This window comes from Mustela erminea, chromosome 18 (genome assembly GCF_009829155.1).
Source record: "Mustela erminea isolate mMusErm1 chromosome 18, mMusErm1.Pri, whole genome shotgun sequence".
Taxonomy (NCBI): Eukaryota; Metazoa; Chordata; class Mammalia; order Carnivora; family Mustelidae; genus Mustela; species Mustela erminea.
The window spans coordinates 28316463-28336391 of NC_045631.1; the positions used below are offsets into that span (position 1 = coordinate 28316463).

The 19929-nt window shown below is 37.2% G+C and overlaps 1 protein-coding gene and 1 pseudogene across 2 annotated transcripts in view; one reads left to right on the forward strand and one right to left on the reverse strand.

Moving 5' to 3' along the window:
* The window catches only part of DHX40 (DEAH-box helicase 40), a 43986-nt gene extending 35723 nt beyond the window's left edge, over positions 1 to 8263 (reverse strand). Inside the window, exons 1-8 of one of the 2 annotated variants that reach the window (XM_032321299.1) lie at positions 8075 to 8175; positions 7608 to 7743; positions 7057 to 7224; positions 5630 to 5775; positions 3665 to 3784; positions 3243 to 3470; positions 2767 to 2833; positions 1686 to 1817 (exon numbers count right to left, since the gene is read on the reverse strand). In XM_032321299.1, coding sequence (XP_032177190.1) covers positions 1686 to 1817; positions 2767 to 2833; positions 3243 to 3470; positions 3665 to 3784; positions 5630 to 5775; positions 7057 to 7224; positions 7608 to 7725 — 979 coding nt within the window. In that variant the 5' untranslated portion in view covers positions 7726 to 7743; positions 8075 to 8175. Of the gene's footprint in view, positions 1 to 1685; positions 1818 to 2766; positions 2834 to 3242; positions 3471 to 3664; positions 3785 to 5629; positions 5776 to 7056; positions 7225 to 7607; positions 7744 to 8074 lie in introns of both variants that reach the window. The other variant, XM_032321300.1, reaches the window with a different exon arrangement.
* A 3817-nt stretch (positions 8264 to 12080) lies between these two features.
* On the forward strand, positions 12081 to 12317 carry LOC116577131 (annotated as a pseudogene).
* The last annotated feature ends 7612 nt before the right edge of the window (positions 12318 to 19929 follow it).

A 19929-nucleotide genomic window follows, 5' to 3' on the forward strand; every position in this document is an offset into this window, starting at 1 on the left:
TAAATGATCTAGGATGATATGACGCACAGACTAGAAAGCCCTGTGAGGAGATCCATGAGTTCTAGAATGCAGGAGTGAGACTTAACTAGAGATAGTCAACCTTTCCGAAACAGAGAATTCTAGGAAAACAGAAAGCTAAGGATAAAACCTTAAAAAATAGTCCCATTAGAGAGGGAAAAAGTCTGGGAAAGGTGGGAGGGCAGCACAATTAGAGAAAGGGTGGTCAGGAGAACCAGGTAATTAAATATTACCCCAGATGACAGAATTTCAAGGAGGCATTATTATCACAAAATCAAAATACATACTAATGAAAAAAAAAAAACTATGAGACTTGAGAAAGAGTAGGTAATTTGCAACCTTTAATAGTATAAAAACTGTTTTTCAGGCCATTAAACGACACAATAGCAGACTCAGCAGGTTATTTTCATTGTGACAATAATAAAGGAAAGAATAAAATTACTTAAATAGAAAAATACATTTATATTATTAATGGTCAAAAAACAAAACAACCGTAATGAATTTTGAATGACCTCAGCAGTAAACAAAGTAACTTTTAAGGGAGCCAACAGATCAAATCTCCAGAAAACAATGAGAACTTTAAATATCTAATAATGACCCTAAAAATTCCCTTAAAAATACAAAAAGCTAAAAATAGATATCCATATGGAGGGCAAGGCCTAATATCATCACAAGAGATTTCTAAAATAGCACGAGGTCTATGGTTATTTACCAAAACACATATTCGTAAACTTTTTTTGTTAACACAAGATTAACAACCACCTACTCAACAAAAACAACAATAAAATATAAAAACATTCAAATGCTTTTTACACTACATTAAATGCTAACCACAATCAAACTCTAAATAAATCCCCTTTAATTTTACATATCAAATTCCGTAATAAAGTAATTTTACTAAACAAATTCTAAACCTAATTCAACATTATGAACAAATATTAGAATAAGTTTGTATTTGCTGTTTGAAATTACAAAAGAATGGCATCATTCTTGTAAAGGAGACTGTGTGCTACTTCAAAAAATAATCCACTGTGTTGTCTCAGATGTACTTGGATATATACGATTTCTAGAAATTCTCTGGCAATACTAAATTAGGTTTGACTTATGGTACTACTATCAAGAAATTATAGTACTAATTTCAAAAAATTACCAACACTATCTCTGTTCTGCTGAGAGGACAGAGCCCACTCTTAAACAATATCAAGGTGTGTGTGGGCGAGTGTCTAAGGCTCCTGAAAAAGTGAATATGAAAAGATTTGGAGAAAAAAAAAATCACTTCTCTCAAGGAATGTTGGTTCCCTTAAAGTTTTACTTCATAATTTGGGTGTTAGTTATAAAAATTAGTTGTTTGTGGGGTGCCTGGGTGGCTCAGTGGGTTGGGCCTCTGCCTTTGGCTCAGGTCATGATCTCAGGGTCCTGGGATTGAGCCACGCATTGGGCTCTCTGCTCAGCAGGGAGCCTGCTTCCTCCTCTCTCTGCCTGCCTCTCTGCCTACTTGTGATCTCTCTCTGTCAAACAAACAAATAAAATCTTTAAAAAAAATTATTTGTTTCTAAAATTAACTGACCTAAACGCTTTAAATACACTACTCTGTACATATGAGATTATTCATATGTCAAATTAGTCAAATTTTATTAGTCAAATTTTCTATTCTAGTGAGGTCTTACCTGTTGTCATAGATCCATAACATGGCAATATTAACAAACCATCCAGAGTTGTATCTTGAACATCATAATCATAATCAACAGACTCTGCCATCTGAAAAAGTAACTCACAACTTTTTTCAATTTCAAACTGACCTGAAATGAGGGAGGGAAAATAACATCAGCAACAGCAAAATTAATTTAAGAATGAAAAAAGATAAGCCTTCTAGATTAAAATTATTTTTGCACAATAGCTACTTTAAATCTCATTTGATCTAAAGAAGATGAACTCCTAAATTGAACCAAATCTCAACAACAGAATTAAAAATAAAACACCAGTTCCCAAGGAATTTAAACCTCTACGGAAATAAAAGTGTTTATAATCTTCAAGCTTATCATCTTGTTAACACAGTATTTGAGGAAGACCCAGTAAAGTTAATCATTAATATAGAAGAATCTAATCCAAGAGATACGGCATTCAGGGGTAGTTCAAAATACTTAAGTAACCTGAAAAAGGCAGAGACTATGTCTCACTTCTGACATCAGTACAAGGCAGAGTAGGAGGTGAGCGATGAAATGACTCATTTCTGTTAGTAGGATGCTGCTAATTGAAGAATCACACTAGTTTAGGATTTAATTATTCTATTTTTTTACTTCCAAAAAAGGCCTATGAGACATGGTTTCAACACCTCATGTACTGCAATAACACAGTACCATGCCACCACTCAAAGAAGAAATGAACTTGTAGGATGTCTTTTTGAAATAATGAAATGAATCATTCAGATCCAGGACTGTTTAGTGTGGTAACAGCTCTATATAAGGTAGACTAATAAAAATATTAATACTCTAACATTTAATATCTTTTTACTAAAAAAGTGTATTTTACATATATTTCCTAATGAGACTGGCAGTTTTTATGGCAGTATAGAATTATCTTATATATCTTATATAAGATAGAATATCTGAAACTTTTAGATAATCATACAAAAGTAAGGCAATATGAGTTAAAGTCCAGACTTCCCAACAAAAGTAACACTCTATTGTGGTGCCACATTCTGCTCTTATATAAATAGTAAAATTCTTAAAACTGATATTGAATGCTCACCAGTCAGAAAAACCAAGATGTCTCCAGCCATTTCATTCAAATGGATATCCATGGTCACTTTCACAATCTAAAGCAAGAAACACAAGCATAACATGTTGATGGAAATACAGTCCCCCCACTCCCCTTATTGCACAGAAAAATTAAATTTGATTCTCAAAAGTTATATGACGTATAAGGGCTGCCATTAAAATATAAGGGAACAAATCAATTACTAAACTACTCAATCAACTGGAACCTAAATATAAAAAGACATAAAGGGGCGCCTGGGTGGCTCAGTGGGTTAAGCCGCTGCCTTCGGCTCAGGTCATGATCTCAGGGTCCTGGGATCAAGCCCCACATCGGGCTCTCTGCTCAGCGGGGAGTCTGCTTCCTCCTCTCTCTCTCTGCCTACTTGTGATCTCTCTCTCTGTCAAATAAACAAATAAAATCTTTAAAAAAAAAAAAAAAAAAGACATAAAAAGGATGCCAAGTAATACCGCTTGAATATATGCAGTATTTTCTCTGTCCCGTGGGCCAATCAAATTGCAGAATTTTTCTCTGACTGGATAAAGCCTTCCAGGTATATCAAATATTGGACAATTTCCAAAGAATGCAGAGAGCTTGGCTAATTCCATGGTTGCTGACATCACCACAACCTTCAAATGTTCCTTCCTATTAGGAGACTTCTCCTGAAATAACTTCTTCAATAATCCAAACAAGATGTCCTGGAAAAAAAAGTAAATTTCTAATAAGTGACACGTATACCTACCAACCAATTTATTTTAAATATTTTGCTTTCCCAACTAAAGAATTCTTATTTCAATAGATTAAAATGTAAGTAAGACCAGGAAATTCTCTACAGGGTAAAAGCTACCCCAAATAAGTAAACTAGTAACAACCAGCATATAAAAATACTCACTGTAGTTAGAGTTCTCTCATGGGCTTCATCTAAAATGATGACACTGAACTTGGTAAGATTTGGATCTCCCAGAATATGTTTCAGTAAACATCCATCAGTCATATATTTGATTGCGGTTTCCTAATGTTCAAACAGCAGAGTGAATCAACTTATATATATATAGCGTTACAGAAATTGACCCCTGCTTCGCAGACTAAATTCCCCCCCAAAATGTGCAGACATTAAGTGATTCACCTAATCTAAGTAAAAAAGTACATAAATTAGTCTAATAACAAGGATGATAAATTATAAAACTTGAGATCTATACAGGGACAGAGATAGGGAACTAAGGTGGATGTTCCAGGATAAAGCAATAGAACAGGACAATGAGATATAAAGTAGTCTGGATGAAGTGTAAGATAATGCGGTGCATTCCCATGAGCAAGTTGTGAGAAACAATGAAATGGGATCCATCTCCCTGTCCCAGTCACTGTTTTAGAGGACTCAGCAGAAAAGGCAGAGGAAATAGTTAGGTGCACAATTTCCTATCGCTCTCTTCTTCCCTATTTGCTTATTTTAAAAGTTGTGTCTGTCAGGGATGCCTGGGTGGCTTAGTTAGCTAAACGTCTGCAAGGTCATGGGATCAAGGCCCACATGGGGCTCCTTGCTCAGTAGGGAGCCTGCTTCTCCTTCTGCCGGCTGTTCCCCCTGTTTGTGAGCTCTCTCTTCCCCTGACAAATAAATAATAAATAAAATCTTAAAAAAAAATTGTGTCTATTGCCTCACATTAAAACAAGGTGAGAATAAGGTCCAAAAGCTAAAAGTTAGTAACAGTACACACAGAAAACAAAGGAAGAAAAAAGAAAAACTCCCCAGCAGTAACCACTAGGAATGCAAACATAGTATTTTGGGGAGTAACTATGTGCTATAATTGATGGCCATTCCTATTAGGGACAATATTTAATTAGGGATTGTTCTGTATTTGGAATAGGATTAAAAAATCCGGAAGGAATATAAATTATAACCATTAACTATAAAAAGAAAACAATTCTAAACTTTTTGGTGCCCTGAATACAGAAGATACTCAATAAATATTTGCTTACTGACTTTACTGAGTTGTCTATTTTCAACTGACTTCAGGAATACAAATATGTAATATGGATGAACCTTGAAAACATTATGCTAAATGAACCAATCCAGACACATAGGACCAAATATTGTACGATTCAACTTATTTGAGGTACTTAGGAAAGGCAAATTTGTTTGGTTGGTTTTTTAAAAAAGATTTTATTTATTGATTTGACAGAGGGAGACAGAGGGAGAGAGGGAACACAAGCAGGGGGAGTGGGAGAGGGAGAAGCAGGCTTCCTACCCAGCAAGGAGCCCAATGTGGGGCTCTATCCCAGGACCTGAGCAGAAGGCAGACACTTAATGACTGAGTCGCCCAGGCACACAGAAAAGGCAAATTTGTAAAGTCAGAAAGTAGAACAGAAGTTACTGCAGGCTGGAGGGAGGAGGGAATGGGGGAGTTAATGTTTAGTAGATATAGTTTCTGTTTGAGATGATACAACATTCTGAAAATACAGTGTTGATGGATACACAACATTGTAACTGTATTTCATGCCAATGAAATGTAACACCTAAAAATGGTTGAAATGGTAAATTTTACAGTATATATATTTTAGCATAATGAAAGATTGTTTTAAATATTACAAATATAAATTACAGGTCCAGGAGTCTTACAGCTAAAAAACACAAGAGAATCCTTAATAACTGTCACTTATAAACTAATTGAGAAGGGAGAAAGTAGTAAAACTATTAAACACTTCCAAGCTAAATCATTTAACAATGAACAACAAAAATTAATCCTAATCTGGGGCTTTGTTTCTTTAAAATATAAATGCAAATTTGAAGTTAAAATCTCTCATAACTTTCTCCAATCTTTCTACAAGTTTACAGGACTTAACAGCAATAAAACTTTTGTACCTTAGAGCTGCAATCATCAAAACGAACTTGGTACCCTACTTTGGATCCCAAAGTGCATTTCATTTCTTCAGCAACCCTCTGAGCAACTGATATAGCAGCTACTTTTCGTGGTTGAGTCACACCAATCATACCATGTTGTGAAAACCCTACCAAAACCAGAGGAAAAAAAACACAAAATTATTAACAATTGCTTCCAATTGGAGCCAAATTCTTTCAGACCAATCAGCACAAACTGTTCCAAGTGTTTGCAAAAGAAAACTCTCCAAATTAACGACAGGACCATGGAAATTTAAGTGGTAATAAAAAACAAGAATACATATTTTCCACTCAAAATATACATGTTTTAATTAGGTTTTCCTCCCAATTTCAGTATAAAGAGTTACTTGAAAGAGTAAGTAAAATGTTTAATTCCTAGAAATCCATAAAATTTCATAGACTTCCTAAGGATTTACTTTTCCCCCCAAAGTTTAAATATACCACCTTTCACAGATCCATTTTTTACCACTCTAGTCTCTGTAAGATGTGTCTTACAGTTGATGGTATTTTTTTCCTTTATCAATAGTATATAAAACAGTGGTATGTCTTAATAAATGGCACATTAGATCTGATGCATGAGACTGAGTATCATCTAAGAAATTTTTATTTTTTAAGTGAATAACATTCAGTATAATTTTGCTCTATACCAACCTTACGATACCATAAGAAGGAAAAGACACTTTAGGGATACATACAGAAGATACCATAAGAAGGAAAAGACACTTTAGGGATACATACAGAAGGAAAAGACACTTTAGGGATAATCTGTTAGCTGACTTGGGTTATGGAGTCAGGGAATAAATATTAACCTGATAGTACTTGGAAAAAGAACCAAGAAATACTAATGTCAGCAAGAGGTATCACCATATTCCTGTAAATTATGTCAAAACCCAATGGTTGGGGCGCCTGGGTGGCTCAGTGGGTTAAGCCTCTGCCTTCGGCTCGGGTCATGATCCCAGGGGCCTGGGTCCCGCATAGGGCTCTCTGCTCAGCAGGGAGCCTGCTTCTCCTCATCTCTCTCTCTGTCTGTCTCTGCCTATTTGTGATCTCACTCTCTGTCAAATAAATAAATAAAATCTTTAAAAACAACAACAACAACAACAAAAACCCATTTGTTAACAGTCTACTGCAAGTCAACCTCATTCTATAGCAAAGAATATCTACCTATAATTAAGATTATGGTAATTAAAAATGGAAAAATTGTTATCTGAGTCAACTCCTGAACATGAAATAAGACCATAAAAAAGCAGGGAAGATGTAGAAGGGATGTACCAAGAGAAGAAATGGGACTGTAGAACAAATGGTGGATATCTGTGCAATACAGAAGTCCTATTAGCTTTTAAGAGGATCTATTTTTAAACACTCCCAATATTATCCCAGAATAAAATTACCTGCTTCATACAGATATTTTGGGAGTTGAGTTGTTTTACCACTTCCTGTATTTCCAGTAACAATAAGGAACGAATTGTCCCTCACAGCTTGAATAAGCTTTTTTCTTTGTTTTTGAATAGGAAAAGTTGGAGTAGTTCCTCCTTCCTGTGATGTGCATCCTTTCTCTTCTGTAATAACAGAGAAACAATTTTGCAATTAAAAGGACTGTCAAGCTATCTCTGACTCAATTTCCCAGAACTGAACAGAAAAAGACAATAGAATTTTAGGACTGGAAGAGATCAGGCCATTACTTCTCAGATAAATCATCTATGTCCAATTTGTATATGAGGGTTCACAAGCCCAGAACAACTTTTTGGTAAAATCTAACAACATGAGCATTTGCTAATGCGATTCAGAGTACTTGAGGAAGTAAGCCTAGCACAAGGCAATGTATATGCAAGCATACCTGCAGAGAAGCACAAAACCCAATTTTATTAAACAATAGACCAAAAGCTAGAACACAGCAGGAAACTCTCAGCTGAATTTAAAAAAAAAAAAAAAAAAAAGCCACCTGTGTTTGCTTCTGATTCATGGTTCAAGTTAGGTCCCCGTTCAGAGTGACTGATATCCCAGAAGGCCAAGTGGTGGGTAACCATGGAAACTGGCTCCTGGAAACTGGCTCCCTTCATACCGTACCCAAAGGCAGGCTGGCGGCCCGACGAGTGGCGGGGGGGCGGGGGGGGGGATGGATGGGTAGAGAACAAAGGCTTTATGAGCCTCCTTAAGAAAAGAACGCGTCTAGGCGTTGGGGTTCACTTTTTGTCCCCCAGCAAGGTCTTCACCCAACTTGGATCTGGGACCGCCCCCCTCTAGACCAAAGTGCTCATTGGACACAAAGTTCGCCTCCGGCTTGGAAGGCGAGGAGAACGCTGCGGTCTCCTCTTCACTTTTCTCTGCACGCCAAAGGCGGACTTTTATCCCCCCAAAACCCCCATGCCGAAACTCCCGCTGGCCTCCGCAGCGTCCCGCGGACCGCACCTCTATCAGCGATGGAAACAGCCGGAGGCCGCTCTTCCTGAAGATCTATTGACCGCTCACCCTCCTCCTGCCGCCTTGGCGCCCTGCCCGCGACGGCGGGAAACCGGGACATAGACCTGGCCCGGAGCGGAGGTGAGCACGTCCACCGATCAGGGGAGATGGGAGGGGAAAGGCGAAGACGCGCCCTGATGACGTCTAGGTGTTTACTTCCGCGCGTGCGACATGGAACAAGGGGAGGGGGAGCTGTTAGGTGACGTGGCGCGCGGCCGCCGGGAAGCTTTCACCACCGGCGCGGCTCTGCAAGGCCACCAGCCGAGGGCCCAGCCCCGAGGGTTTCCTACCTTCACAGGTATGCGCCTAGGACGTTGACGCCATGCCCAAGGTCCAGAAGGATCCCTTCCTACTTACCTTGTGCGCGGAAGAGTCGGGTCACACTCCTCGTCTCAGCTCTGGTCACCGTAACCCCGTTCTGCCCTCACACACCTAATGTGATGTGACCCTTCGCCGGGAGCTGGAACCTTCCTGGAGTGCATCGTTCCACAAAACATTCTCACCTTGCTCATTCTGAAATAACCTGTTCATTTCGGAGCTACTGAGTTGCAGAGCTGAACTTCTAGTTATGTAATGCCCAAAGCTTACGTCCCACAGCTCTTCATTTCCTCCGTAGGGCCCTGCATTTCAATTTATTTTATTCCCCTTTGCCCCAGCTAGAGCAGGAACTTTAGAAAACCACGGTATACTCAGCCCTGCAATGTGACTCTGAATGGGCCATCAATACTTGTTGAATTTTCTGGACGGTGAGTGAATTATTGATCTTCAGAGGAATCAAGCTCACTTGATGGATATGGATTTCTTGGAAACCACTGCAGCAGAAAAGTTAAATATGCAACAGTCAGAGGTGGGGCGGCTTTTTCAGAAAAGGTACTTTGAGGGGACAGATCTTATTGTAGAACCTTCCAATCTTGTATATAGTGTAAGTTGTAACAAAATAAATGCTAGAAGATTGTTTCTTGGCCTTTTCAAGCAACCGTGCTATTAGAATTAACCAACACTTAGTGCCAAAGGAGACAACTCAAAGTTGTCCCTTCACCATTAATTAAAGTTCGGCATGCTCCTATCCAACCCCGCTTAAAAGATGTCATTGGACTCCCAAGATTTTTCTGGGCTCATTAAAAATGTACCAACTGGGGGCACCTGGGTGGCTCAATGGGTTGGGCCTCTGCCTTCTGCTCTGGTCATCATCTCAAGGTCCTGGAATCGAGCCCCTCATTGGGCTCTCTGCTCAGCGGAGAGCCTGCTTCCCCCTCTCTCTCTGCCTGTCTCTCTGCCTACTTGTGATTTCTGTCAAATAATAAATGAGTGAAATCTTTAAAAAAAAAAAGTATCAGTGCGCCTGGGTGGCTCAATGGATTGGGCCTCTGCCTTCAGCTCTGGTCATGATCTCAGGGTCCTGGAATCGAGTCCTGCATCGTGCTCCCTGCTCAACGGGGAGCCTGCTTCCCCCTCTCAATCTGCCTACCTCTTTGCCTACTTGTGATCTCTGTCTTTGACAAATAAATAAATAAAATCTTTTAAAAATTTTAAAAAGTATCAATTGACTTTATGTGGGACTGGTTAGCATCTCCTAAAATCCAAGTTTGTTGGGTTTTGAATGATACCAAATGAAATGAAGCTAACAGCTCTTTATCTCCAAAACCTGGGGGCTACAGGAATAAACCTGTCAATAGGAGCACATCTCAGATTTCTCTCATCCATTAAAGGAATCTCCCAACCTTCTGGATTCTGTTAGAAATTTGAAATATTACGAATCAGAAAAGCAAACCAAAAAAATAAAAAAGCAAAAAATATTTGTAGTACAGGCATAATATTGGTAAGTACCCAGCAAGTTATTTGGTACATGGTAGTTCTATTGAGGTCACTTTATAAGAAAATGAATAGAATAATTAAAGACCAATTAGTTAACGTTTATTGAGCACTTAATATGCAAACATCTAATATGAATTTTTTCATTTATTCCTCACAAAAACTCAGGTAGGTTATTATTACACCTAATTTTCACACGAGAGAATCAAGGCTCACAAATTCACTCAAGACAACAAAACAAGCAATAGGACCAGGATTTGCCACATGAACAACCACTATACTGTAACGGGAGATGGAATTATCTAAATTATCTATAACTTGGTGCCTAATATATCTTCTTTCAATATTTGCAAGTCACCTATTGTAGAATGGCTCCATTCTTGATTAAGAATCACCTAATGAGAGTATCCAGGAAAAAAACCTCAAACCAAGAATGAGGAAAAGTAAAAGGGAAAAGCTCAAATGTTGTTTAACATTGTTGATTTTAAAACCAAGGACATTCAAAACATGTTACCATTAATAGCCATGTACTCCAGGCTACTCCAAATTAAAAGATCCACAATTATTTTCTGCCCAGTGAGTTTACAAATTACAATGGCGAGGAAGATAACAAATAGACAGTAAAAATAGGGGAGGGGGAATGCGTTGAATCTAAGAAGAAATTTTAGTGGTGCGGCAACATTGAATCAATTTCCTGTTATTTTGGGGTCACAAGAAAAACCTGAAAGAAGTGATATTTAAAGAAGTGTGAAAAGTAAAAATTGCACTCTGCTGCTATTTCACAGATAGCCTTTCAAAATGTTCTTGAATCCAAGCAATTTGTTTCTGATCCTCCAAAAGACAGGAAGGAGGCTCAATATTAGAGATTTACAAAAATGGAATAGAATTTTAAAATCATCTTCAGGAAAGAAAGACTATAGAACCAATGTTACAACTTAAATTGATGGAGCATAAGAAAAATTATCGAACATATTAATACAATAAAACCCAGAAAGTTACAAACACCAGACAAGTGGTGATGTAGAAAGCTAATCATAACAGGAAGTTACAGAAAGAGAATTAGCAGTAGTGTCAAAGCACATGCATTTTTTTTTTAATTCGTGAATTTGACCAAACCAATATTTGTCTTGGTAAAGAAAGGCAGAAAGAAGCCAGACTGCAAGTGAGTGAGAAGAGAATTAGAGAGCAAATTGAAAATATGTGTAATGTATTTGGAGATGTTTGGTTAGAATGAACTGAGGTAAATAAAAGGGAAAGAAAAGAATAGCCAGAACAAGATGCCACTGCTACAGTGTATGTATGATAATTTTAAAGAGACGTGGTCATGAAATCATTGAGGTACAATCAGAAAGTGTGTTTGTGAGATTTGAAACACAGAGGTACTGATGGAAGAAAAGTTCACATTTTGAGAAAGGACGCAGGGTTGGAAGAGACAGCAAAAACTTTGGGTTAAGGCAGCATTATAAATCAGCATTTGTGGCATATTTGTATCTCAGAATATGAATCTGATTGATTCTCTGTATTTACCTTACCTATTTCTATCTTGCTTGTAAACCAAGGGCCTTTCTTCCTCTCCAGCCCTCACCAGAGCAGAAACAGAGATCCAAGGACACTGCTGACCTAAGGGCCAAGACCAGAGCCTCCTGTGCATGAAGAAATATTATGTTTTTCTCTCAAGACTGTGAGGACTGGATCTAAAAGAGAGAAGGGAGAAGGAAGAATGTAAAGAGGAAGGAGGAATAATAGAAGGAATAGAGACCTCAAAGTGGGCAAGAGAAAAAAGCTTGAAAATTCTTATGGAAGGAATTCAGGAAGATGAACCATCCTCAAACGTGGAACCCTCCTCCTTTAAAAATAAACGAAGGTGAGGGTGGCTCAGTTGGTTAAGTAAAGCATGTACCTTTGGCTCAGGTCATGATCTTGAGGTCCTGAGATCTCAGATCTAGCTCTGTTTCAGTCTCCCTGCTTAGCACGGAGTCTGCTTGGCCCTTTCCCTTTGCCCCCCCCCCCACATGTGTACATGCATGCCCTCTCTCAAATAAATAAATAAATAAATAAAATATCAATCCTTAAAGTAAATAAGTCAAAGTGACCTTTCCAAGTTGTTGGCCATGGGGGAGTTAGCCAGGGGTCTTGTGTTTAGATGCTTCAAAGCCTTGTTAAAAATGTTTGCATCCCAATGAGGCCCTAGTATACCCAGGTTTACAAGGAGATTTGGGTAGGAATGGGGTTGACGGGCTTCATCATTTGTAAAATCAGGATTGCTGATAAGAGAAGTAAAGTTTTGAAAGCTTTGAGTCCTACACCTGCTCCTGGTCATTAACCAGCTTTACTTGGAGTACACATCAGATGGAACCTCAGTCTGGCTGTAAATCTCAGCAAGCTCTGTTAGATGGGAAGACTTACACTTGTAGACACGTTGCTTCCTTTGTTTGTTTGTTTTAAGATTTTATTTATTTATTTGAAAGAAAGATCACAAGTAAGTAGAGAGGCAGGCAGAGAGAGAGGAGGAAGCAGGCTCCCCACCAAGCAGAGAACCCGAAGTGGGGCTCGATCCCAGGACCCTGAGTCATGACATGGGCCAAAGGCAGAGGCCTTAACCCACTGTGCCACCCAGGTGCCCCACGTTTTTTCCTTTGTGGCATGAATAAATGTAATTGAGGGGCACCAAAAAAAAAAAAAAAAAAAAAAAAGGAAAGAAAGAAAGAAAGAAAACAACCAAAACCTATTACCAGTTTGTTGTTTAACAGTCTTGATACATTGTACATCCTGGAAGGAAGGAAGTATGAAGAACCTCACTCCCTAAACTAGGTAGAGCTAGACAGAAACAATTGGGAATTTTTCTATGAGTGATGTGCTGGTAGACCCAATGCCACTGTTATATATTCTATTAATATGCCTGTAAGATGTTAGAAATTTGGAGATTTGGTGGAAAATAATAAATGGACATATAATAGAACTTAGAGAAGTATCCACCTTTCAGTCCAAGGTAAAAGAAATCATCACACTTCTCCCGTGCTCAGCGGGGAGTCTGCTTCTCCCTCTGCCCCTCCCCCTGCTCGTGGGTGCATACTCTCTCCTCTCTCTTTCTCTGTTGTAAATGAACAAAATCTTTTAAAAAGGTGGGTGGGGTCGGGTGGGGAGGGGCATCTCCGTTAAATGCCTGCTATGGCTCAGATCAGATCTCCAGGTCCTGAGATCAAGCCCTGCATTAGTCTCCCTACTCAGCAGGGAGTCTGCTTGTCCCTCTCTCTCTGCCCTTCGCCACTCTCCCACTCATGCTTCCTCTTTCTCTCTCTCTCTCAAGTGAATACATTAAAAAAAAAAAAAAGAAATAGAGGTCTAAGTCCATCTTATATAAAAAAAATAATAAGAGAAGGTGCCTGGGTGGCTCAGTTTGTTGGGCAACTGCCTTCAGCTCAGGTCATGATCCTGGAGTCCCCGAATCGAATCCCACATTGGGCCCCCTGCCCGGCAGGGAGTCTGCTTCTTTCGCTGACCTCTCTCATATCATGCTCTCTCTCTCTTTCTTTCTCTAATAAATAAATAAGAAAAATATTTTTAAAAATAATAATAATAAGAGAAATCATCACACTTCCTTATCTTTTTAATCTCATGCTTCTGGTGTCCAGATACTAAGATCTGAGTTAGTATCACAGAGCCTCTCACCACGCAGTCATGAAATCATTCATCAGTGATATAGTTCAATTGAGAAATCAGTAAGGACTGAGACACTTCTCATCATTGTCAATGAAAAGTGATGCTTTACACGTATGCATATAATCTTGAATAAAAGTGTAGAATTCCATTATTGTATTAGTAAAATAATGCCTCTTTCAAAGGAAGGCTCAATGATTACTCTAACTTCATATTCATTCATTCTTGTATTCATTCAACAAATATCAGAATACACAACTCTTATAGGTATCCTTTTTAATAGCCATACAGAAGCATAAAAATATGTGTAAGACATGATCCCTACCTTCAATGACATTACATGTATTCAAGGAGATAATATATTTAGAGGAGGAAAAACTAGCTAGAATAATCAGGGGAAGGCTTCTTGGAGTTAGTGGCATTTGAACTGAGATTTGAAATTTGGGAATATTCCAGTAAATGCCAGGGAAAGATCCCATATAGAGGAAATCTCACAAAGGCATTAATAATGGAGTGATTAAGATATAGTTAATTATGGGTTATTGAGAAATCTACAAAATTAATGTTCTATCACCAATCATAGTCTCTGTAAATCTTTCACTTGCCTGAAGGTGGCAAGCTGGGTTTATTTGAAACTTTAGAATCAATATTATTTGAAAGAAAAATGAAACAGTATTTCTCTGAAAACCAATTTTTTCATTGACAATTTAACTCTAAAAACAAAAAGTGAAAAAAAATTACTAATCTTAACATTACTTACTAACATTATATTATCATATTAAAATCTGTATATATTTAGATACTTTTAAGACTCTTTTTAACTAATCTCTACAACCATTGTGGGGCTTGAACTCAAAACCCCAACATCAAGAGTCATATGCTCCTCCAACTGAGCCAGCCAGGCACCCCTAGTATTACTTACTTTAAGGCCATATATTTTAGATATCTTAATTTTTAATTTAGATACTTAGATATTTTATACTTTAATATTTTATTTTCCTTATTTATTTCTCAGTTATGGTACAACTTTTTCATTTGAAAAAAATAGGAAAAAAGAGATTATACTTGTTTAAGTTTATTTATTTTAAGTAATCTCTCACCCAAAGTGGGCCTCAAACTCATGACCCTGAGATCAAATTCACACACTCCTCCAACTGAGCCAGTGAGGTGCCCCTAAAAAGAGCTTACACTTTTAAGTATTAACATTAAAATCTGTGATCAACATTGTTTATAAATCTTTTGAGAGTAGTTAGGTTTACTAAGGCATAATTTCCAAATTATAAAACTCATCCTTTTTTTTTTTAGTGTATAGTTGAGAGTTTTATGAATTTTGACAAGTTCATATGGTTTGTAACCACTGCTATCATAAAGATATAAAACGTTCCATCATTTTGACAAATATCCTTGTGCTCCTTTGGGGTCAGCCTCCTTCTTCACCTCTAGGCCCTGGAAACCACTGACTTGTTTTCTGTCTCTATTGTTTTGCTTCTTCCAAAATTTCATTTGAATGGACTCATATAATATGTATTCTTTTTAAGTCTGGCTTTTTCTTTCATTCAGCATAATTACCTTGAGTTTCCTTTAGAATTGAATAAGTTGTAATATATATCAATAGTTCAATCCTTTTTGTCTGAGTAGTATTCCACAATTTGTTTATCAACTCATTAGTTAAGGACATTTATGTGGTTTCCAGTTTTCGGTGATCATGCAGAAAGTCACTACAAACATTGATATACAGGTTTTTGAGTGACTATACATTTTCATCTCTCTTGGGCATATACCTAGAAGTAGAATTGCTGGGTTAAATGATAGATAAATGAAGGTTTATAAGAAACTGCAAAACTGTTTTTTCAAAGGGACCGAAGCATTGCTTTTACCAGCCATGTATGAGAATTTCAGTTACCCAGCACTTTTCCTAGGACTTGGTATTATCAGGTTTTTTGTTTGTTTTCTTTTATCCATTCAAATAGGTAGTAGTGGTATGTCATTATGGTTTTAATCTGCATATCTCTATGGCAATGATATTGATCATTTTATGTATTTACTTGTAGTCCGTGTATCTTTGATGAAGTGTCTATTCAAGTCTTTTGTCAGCTTGCGTTAGAGAGGGAAGGGTTGCTTATTTTCTCAGTATTTAGTTTTGAGAAGTACTTATAGATTCTGGACTCAAGTCCTGTATGAGGTAGGTTCTTTGCAAATATTTTGGCCTAGTCTATGGCTTGTCTTCTTAATTATGTCATCCAAAGAGAAAATCTTCTTTTTGTTTTCGAAGATTTGGTTTATTTATTTGACAGAGAGATAGAGCCAGATATGGTTTATTTATTCGAGAGACAGAGCCAGAGAGATAGAGATAGAGCCAGCCACTATCTGTTGGGGTTGTGGGGGAGGCGAGGGGGGCAGGGAGAAGCAGGCTTCCTGCTGAGCAGGGACCCTCCCCCACCAATGCAGGGTTTGATCCCAGGCCTCTGAGATCATGACCTGAGCCAAAGGCAGACACCCAACCAACTGAGCCACCCAGGCACCCTTTATTTTCCAAATATTACACTCTATTTTAAAAAGAACAATTTGTGTCAGGGTTTCTCTGCCTCTTATTTTATTTTATTTGGCAGTGATAGGATTTTAAGGCATTTTCAAATGACACGATCTATCTCTGCACTGTCTAGAATTATGGAATTTTAAACTCCAGCCCCCCTTTTTTTAGAGATGGGGAAACAGACTCAAAGATCTTCAGTGAGTTGCCCAAGGTCATACAACTAGAAAGAAGCAGAGCAAAGCCCAGGATACAGCTTTCCAAATCTCTAGGCCATTGCTCTTACTGCCAACTGTGTGTGGTCCCCTTCTGAAATGTGTCACTAGCTTTATTCCTACATATTAAATGTGGATATTTGCAGCAACAGTAGGCTTTTATCCAAAATTTCATTTTCAGTGCTTTTCCATCTAGTACATGAAATTTATCTAAGGAAAATTAAACCCACTTCTTACAAAATACTGCCAAGACTTATCCAGTGCCACTACGTTTACAAATCTCATCACAGAGTAAATACACACACAAAAGAAACATAATCTAGACTAAGGAAACAAATATAATTTGGTAATCTAAGGATTACTAAAATGCTGACTTGTAGTCGATATTTCTAAGACTTAAACTTAAACATAGTTTTTACTTTACATTAAGCTAGCTATCCTTCTTCATTCAATTGTAAATTAGAAAATTCATCTTTTTCACTACACGGGACTTTCAGCAAGCTGGTGAATTAAATCTGAGTGGTCCAGTCTTGCCTTATGCAACAAAAACATATATATGTTTGATAAAACATAAGAAAAAGAAATCCCTGGATAACAGAAACAGATAGGAAATGCAAATCTATAGGAAAATTAAACACTATTATGTTGGGACAGTCTCCTGTGAGGATTCTTTTCAGAGTGCAATATAACTTCCATAGAGTAAGCATGCCTTACTGAAGATGAGTTCACAACGACAAAAAGTGCACATCACATGAAGAAATAAACCATCGTTAGAGAGATCAGGAGCCCAGCCAACAGGAAATCTCTACCCCAAGAACTAGAAATAATAAGAAAATCCTAAGGAGACTATAAAATGAGTGTTTTAAAATATTAAAAAGATGAAAGAATAGAAACCATAATGAAACAAGAGAACATTATAAAAATAAATAGAAAGATTTTAAAAACAATAAAATTAAACATTCAAAATTTTAAAAAAATTCATTGAATTTGAACTCAATAGAGTTTAAATAAATGAAGAGAAAGTAATGAAGTAGAAGACCAAGCTGAGGAAATCACCTAGAATGTAGCACTTAACTATGAAGAGGTGGGAAATATGAAAAAGAAAATAAAAGATATGGAGAATAGAATAAAAAGGCCCACTATATGTTTAAATAGAGTTCCAGAGTGATGGAATAGATGAGGAAAAAAGTAATATTTGAGCAAAGAATCTCTGAGCCCTATAAAGGAAAAAATAAAAATCATATACACCTAAACAAAGTAAAACACAATAGAAAGAGAACACAAGAGAAAGAAAGAAAATCTTAAAAGCAACAAGATAAAAAAGATTTCCTATGAAGGAATAATAATACATTATTACATTTCTTATCAACAAAAATTGAGGAGAAAAGACAATAGAATAGTAGAAATCACCACATTGTTAATGGAAAATAATCAAGAAGTCTATACTCAAAACTGTCATTCAAGAGTGAGACTGAAATCAAGATATTTTCAGACAAATACTAAAATAGTTTACTAATAATAAATCATTGCCTAAAAAAACACTCAAGCATGTTCTTCAAGATAAGAGAAATTGGACCCAGGAAAAAGGATTTTTCTCTAAGTATGAATTGTGAACAGAAAACTTAGTAAAAATACTGGTAAATCTAAATTAATGTTGAGTTTTAAAAAGCAATAATGATAAATACTTCTAAGATGAGAAGATTTTTGAAAGGTGAAACCAAAATATTATAACAAATAATGAGAGGGCGAATCTTCTAATACTGTGTATTGTTCAAAAGAGGCTAACAATATCTTAGACCCAGTTGAATGTACATGTTATAAATTTAAAGATGAACATTGAATAAATAAAATGAAAGTGTGTATTGTTTTCATAAATGTAAAAAAGAAGCAAAGTAAGTTGTTGATTTTACACTGTAAGGAAAATATACTAGGCACCCTGGGGTGGCAAAGTCGGTTAAATGTCTCCCTTCCTTGGATAGAGCCAGGACCCTGCCTCTGCCCCTCCCCCCCTTATTTTTTTCCTCTCTCTTAAATAAATAAATTAAATCTTGGAGCGCCTGGGTGGCTCAGTGGGTTAAAGCCTCTGCCTTCGGCTCAGGTCATGATCCCAGGGTCCTAGGATTGAGCCCCACATCGGGCTCTCTGCTCAGCAGGGAACCTGCTTCCTCCTCTCTCTCTGCCTGCCTCTCTTGTGATCTCTATATGTCAAATAAATAAATAAAATAAAATCTTTTTTTGGAAGATTATTTATTTATTTATTTGACAGAGAGAGCTATTACAAGTAGGCAGAGAGGCAGGCAGAGGGAAGCAGGATCCCCACCGAGCAGAGAGTGAGATGTGGGGCTCAATCCCAGGACCCTGAGAACATGACCTGAGCTGAAGGCAGAGGCTTAACCCACTGAGCCACCCAGGTGCCCCGATAAATTAAATCTTTCTAAAAAAAGAAAGAAAGAAAATATACTTGACAACCATGAACTTCTCAACAAATAGAAAGTACCAAGGAAAATGGACCAACCAAAAAAAAAAAAAAATGTTTAAAGACTATATATAATTATAATGAAGAAAAGACCAATTTTAAAATTGTATAAGAAAATAGGAAGTTTTGTTTTCTGATACTTTTTCTGTGTCAGATAAATTTTCCCTGTAAATAAACCTGAAAATGCAACTGTTTATCAGAGAAACAAACTCCTTTTAATCCCATAATAAATAAAGGTTAATATTTTTAAATATTAATACATATTAGTATAACATCCAAGGCAGTAGAGATGAGAGATAAATAGCTCAATAACTCAGTAGATGGCAGGAAGGTATAGAAAAGGAAATAAAGAAAAAGCGTGGTAAATGGAAAACATAAAATAAACATAAATAAATTCTACTGTATTAGTAAAGTTGCAAAAGCATATTTATGACATGATATCATTTAAATAAAAATTTAAACAAAAAATAATAGCATTGCTTATGGGCCTATCCCTACAAAGTAAAATTATAGAAACATGGGATACATACTAACTTCTGGGTACTAGTTACCTATGGTAAGTAGGAAGGGAATAAAGGAGGGTTGTTTCAAATGCATTAATAATTTATTTCTTTTAGGGACGCCTGGGTGGCTCAGTTGTTTGGACGACTGCCTTCGGATCAGGTCATGATCCCAGAGTCCCGGGATCGAGTCCCGCATCGGGCTCCCGGCTCCATGGGGAGTCTGCTTCTCCCTCTGACCTTCTCCTCACTCATGCTCTCTCTTCCTGTCTCTCTCTCAAATAAATAAATAAAATCTTAAACAAAAAATAATTTGTTTCTTTTAAAAGAATCTGAAACAATATGACAACATGATAAGATTTGCTGTTGAATACATAGATGGTTACCGTGTTATTTTTTATGCTTTTCTGTATATCTGAAATATTGATGGTACATTAAAAATTCCCAAAACAGAAATACAAATCAAAACCACAATGAGATACCACCTCACACCAGTCAGAATGGCTAAAATTAACAAGTCAGGAAATGACAGATTCTGGCGAGGATGCGGAGAAGGGGAACCCTCTTACACTGTTGGTGAGAATGCAAGCTGGTGCAAGCACTCTGGAAAACAG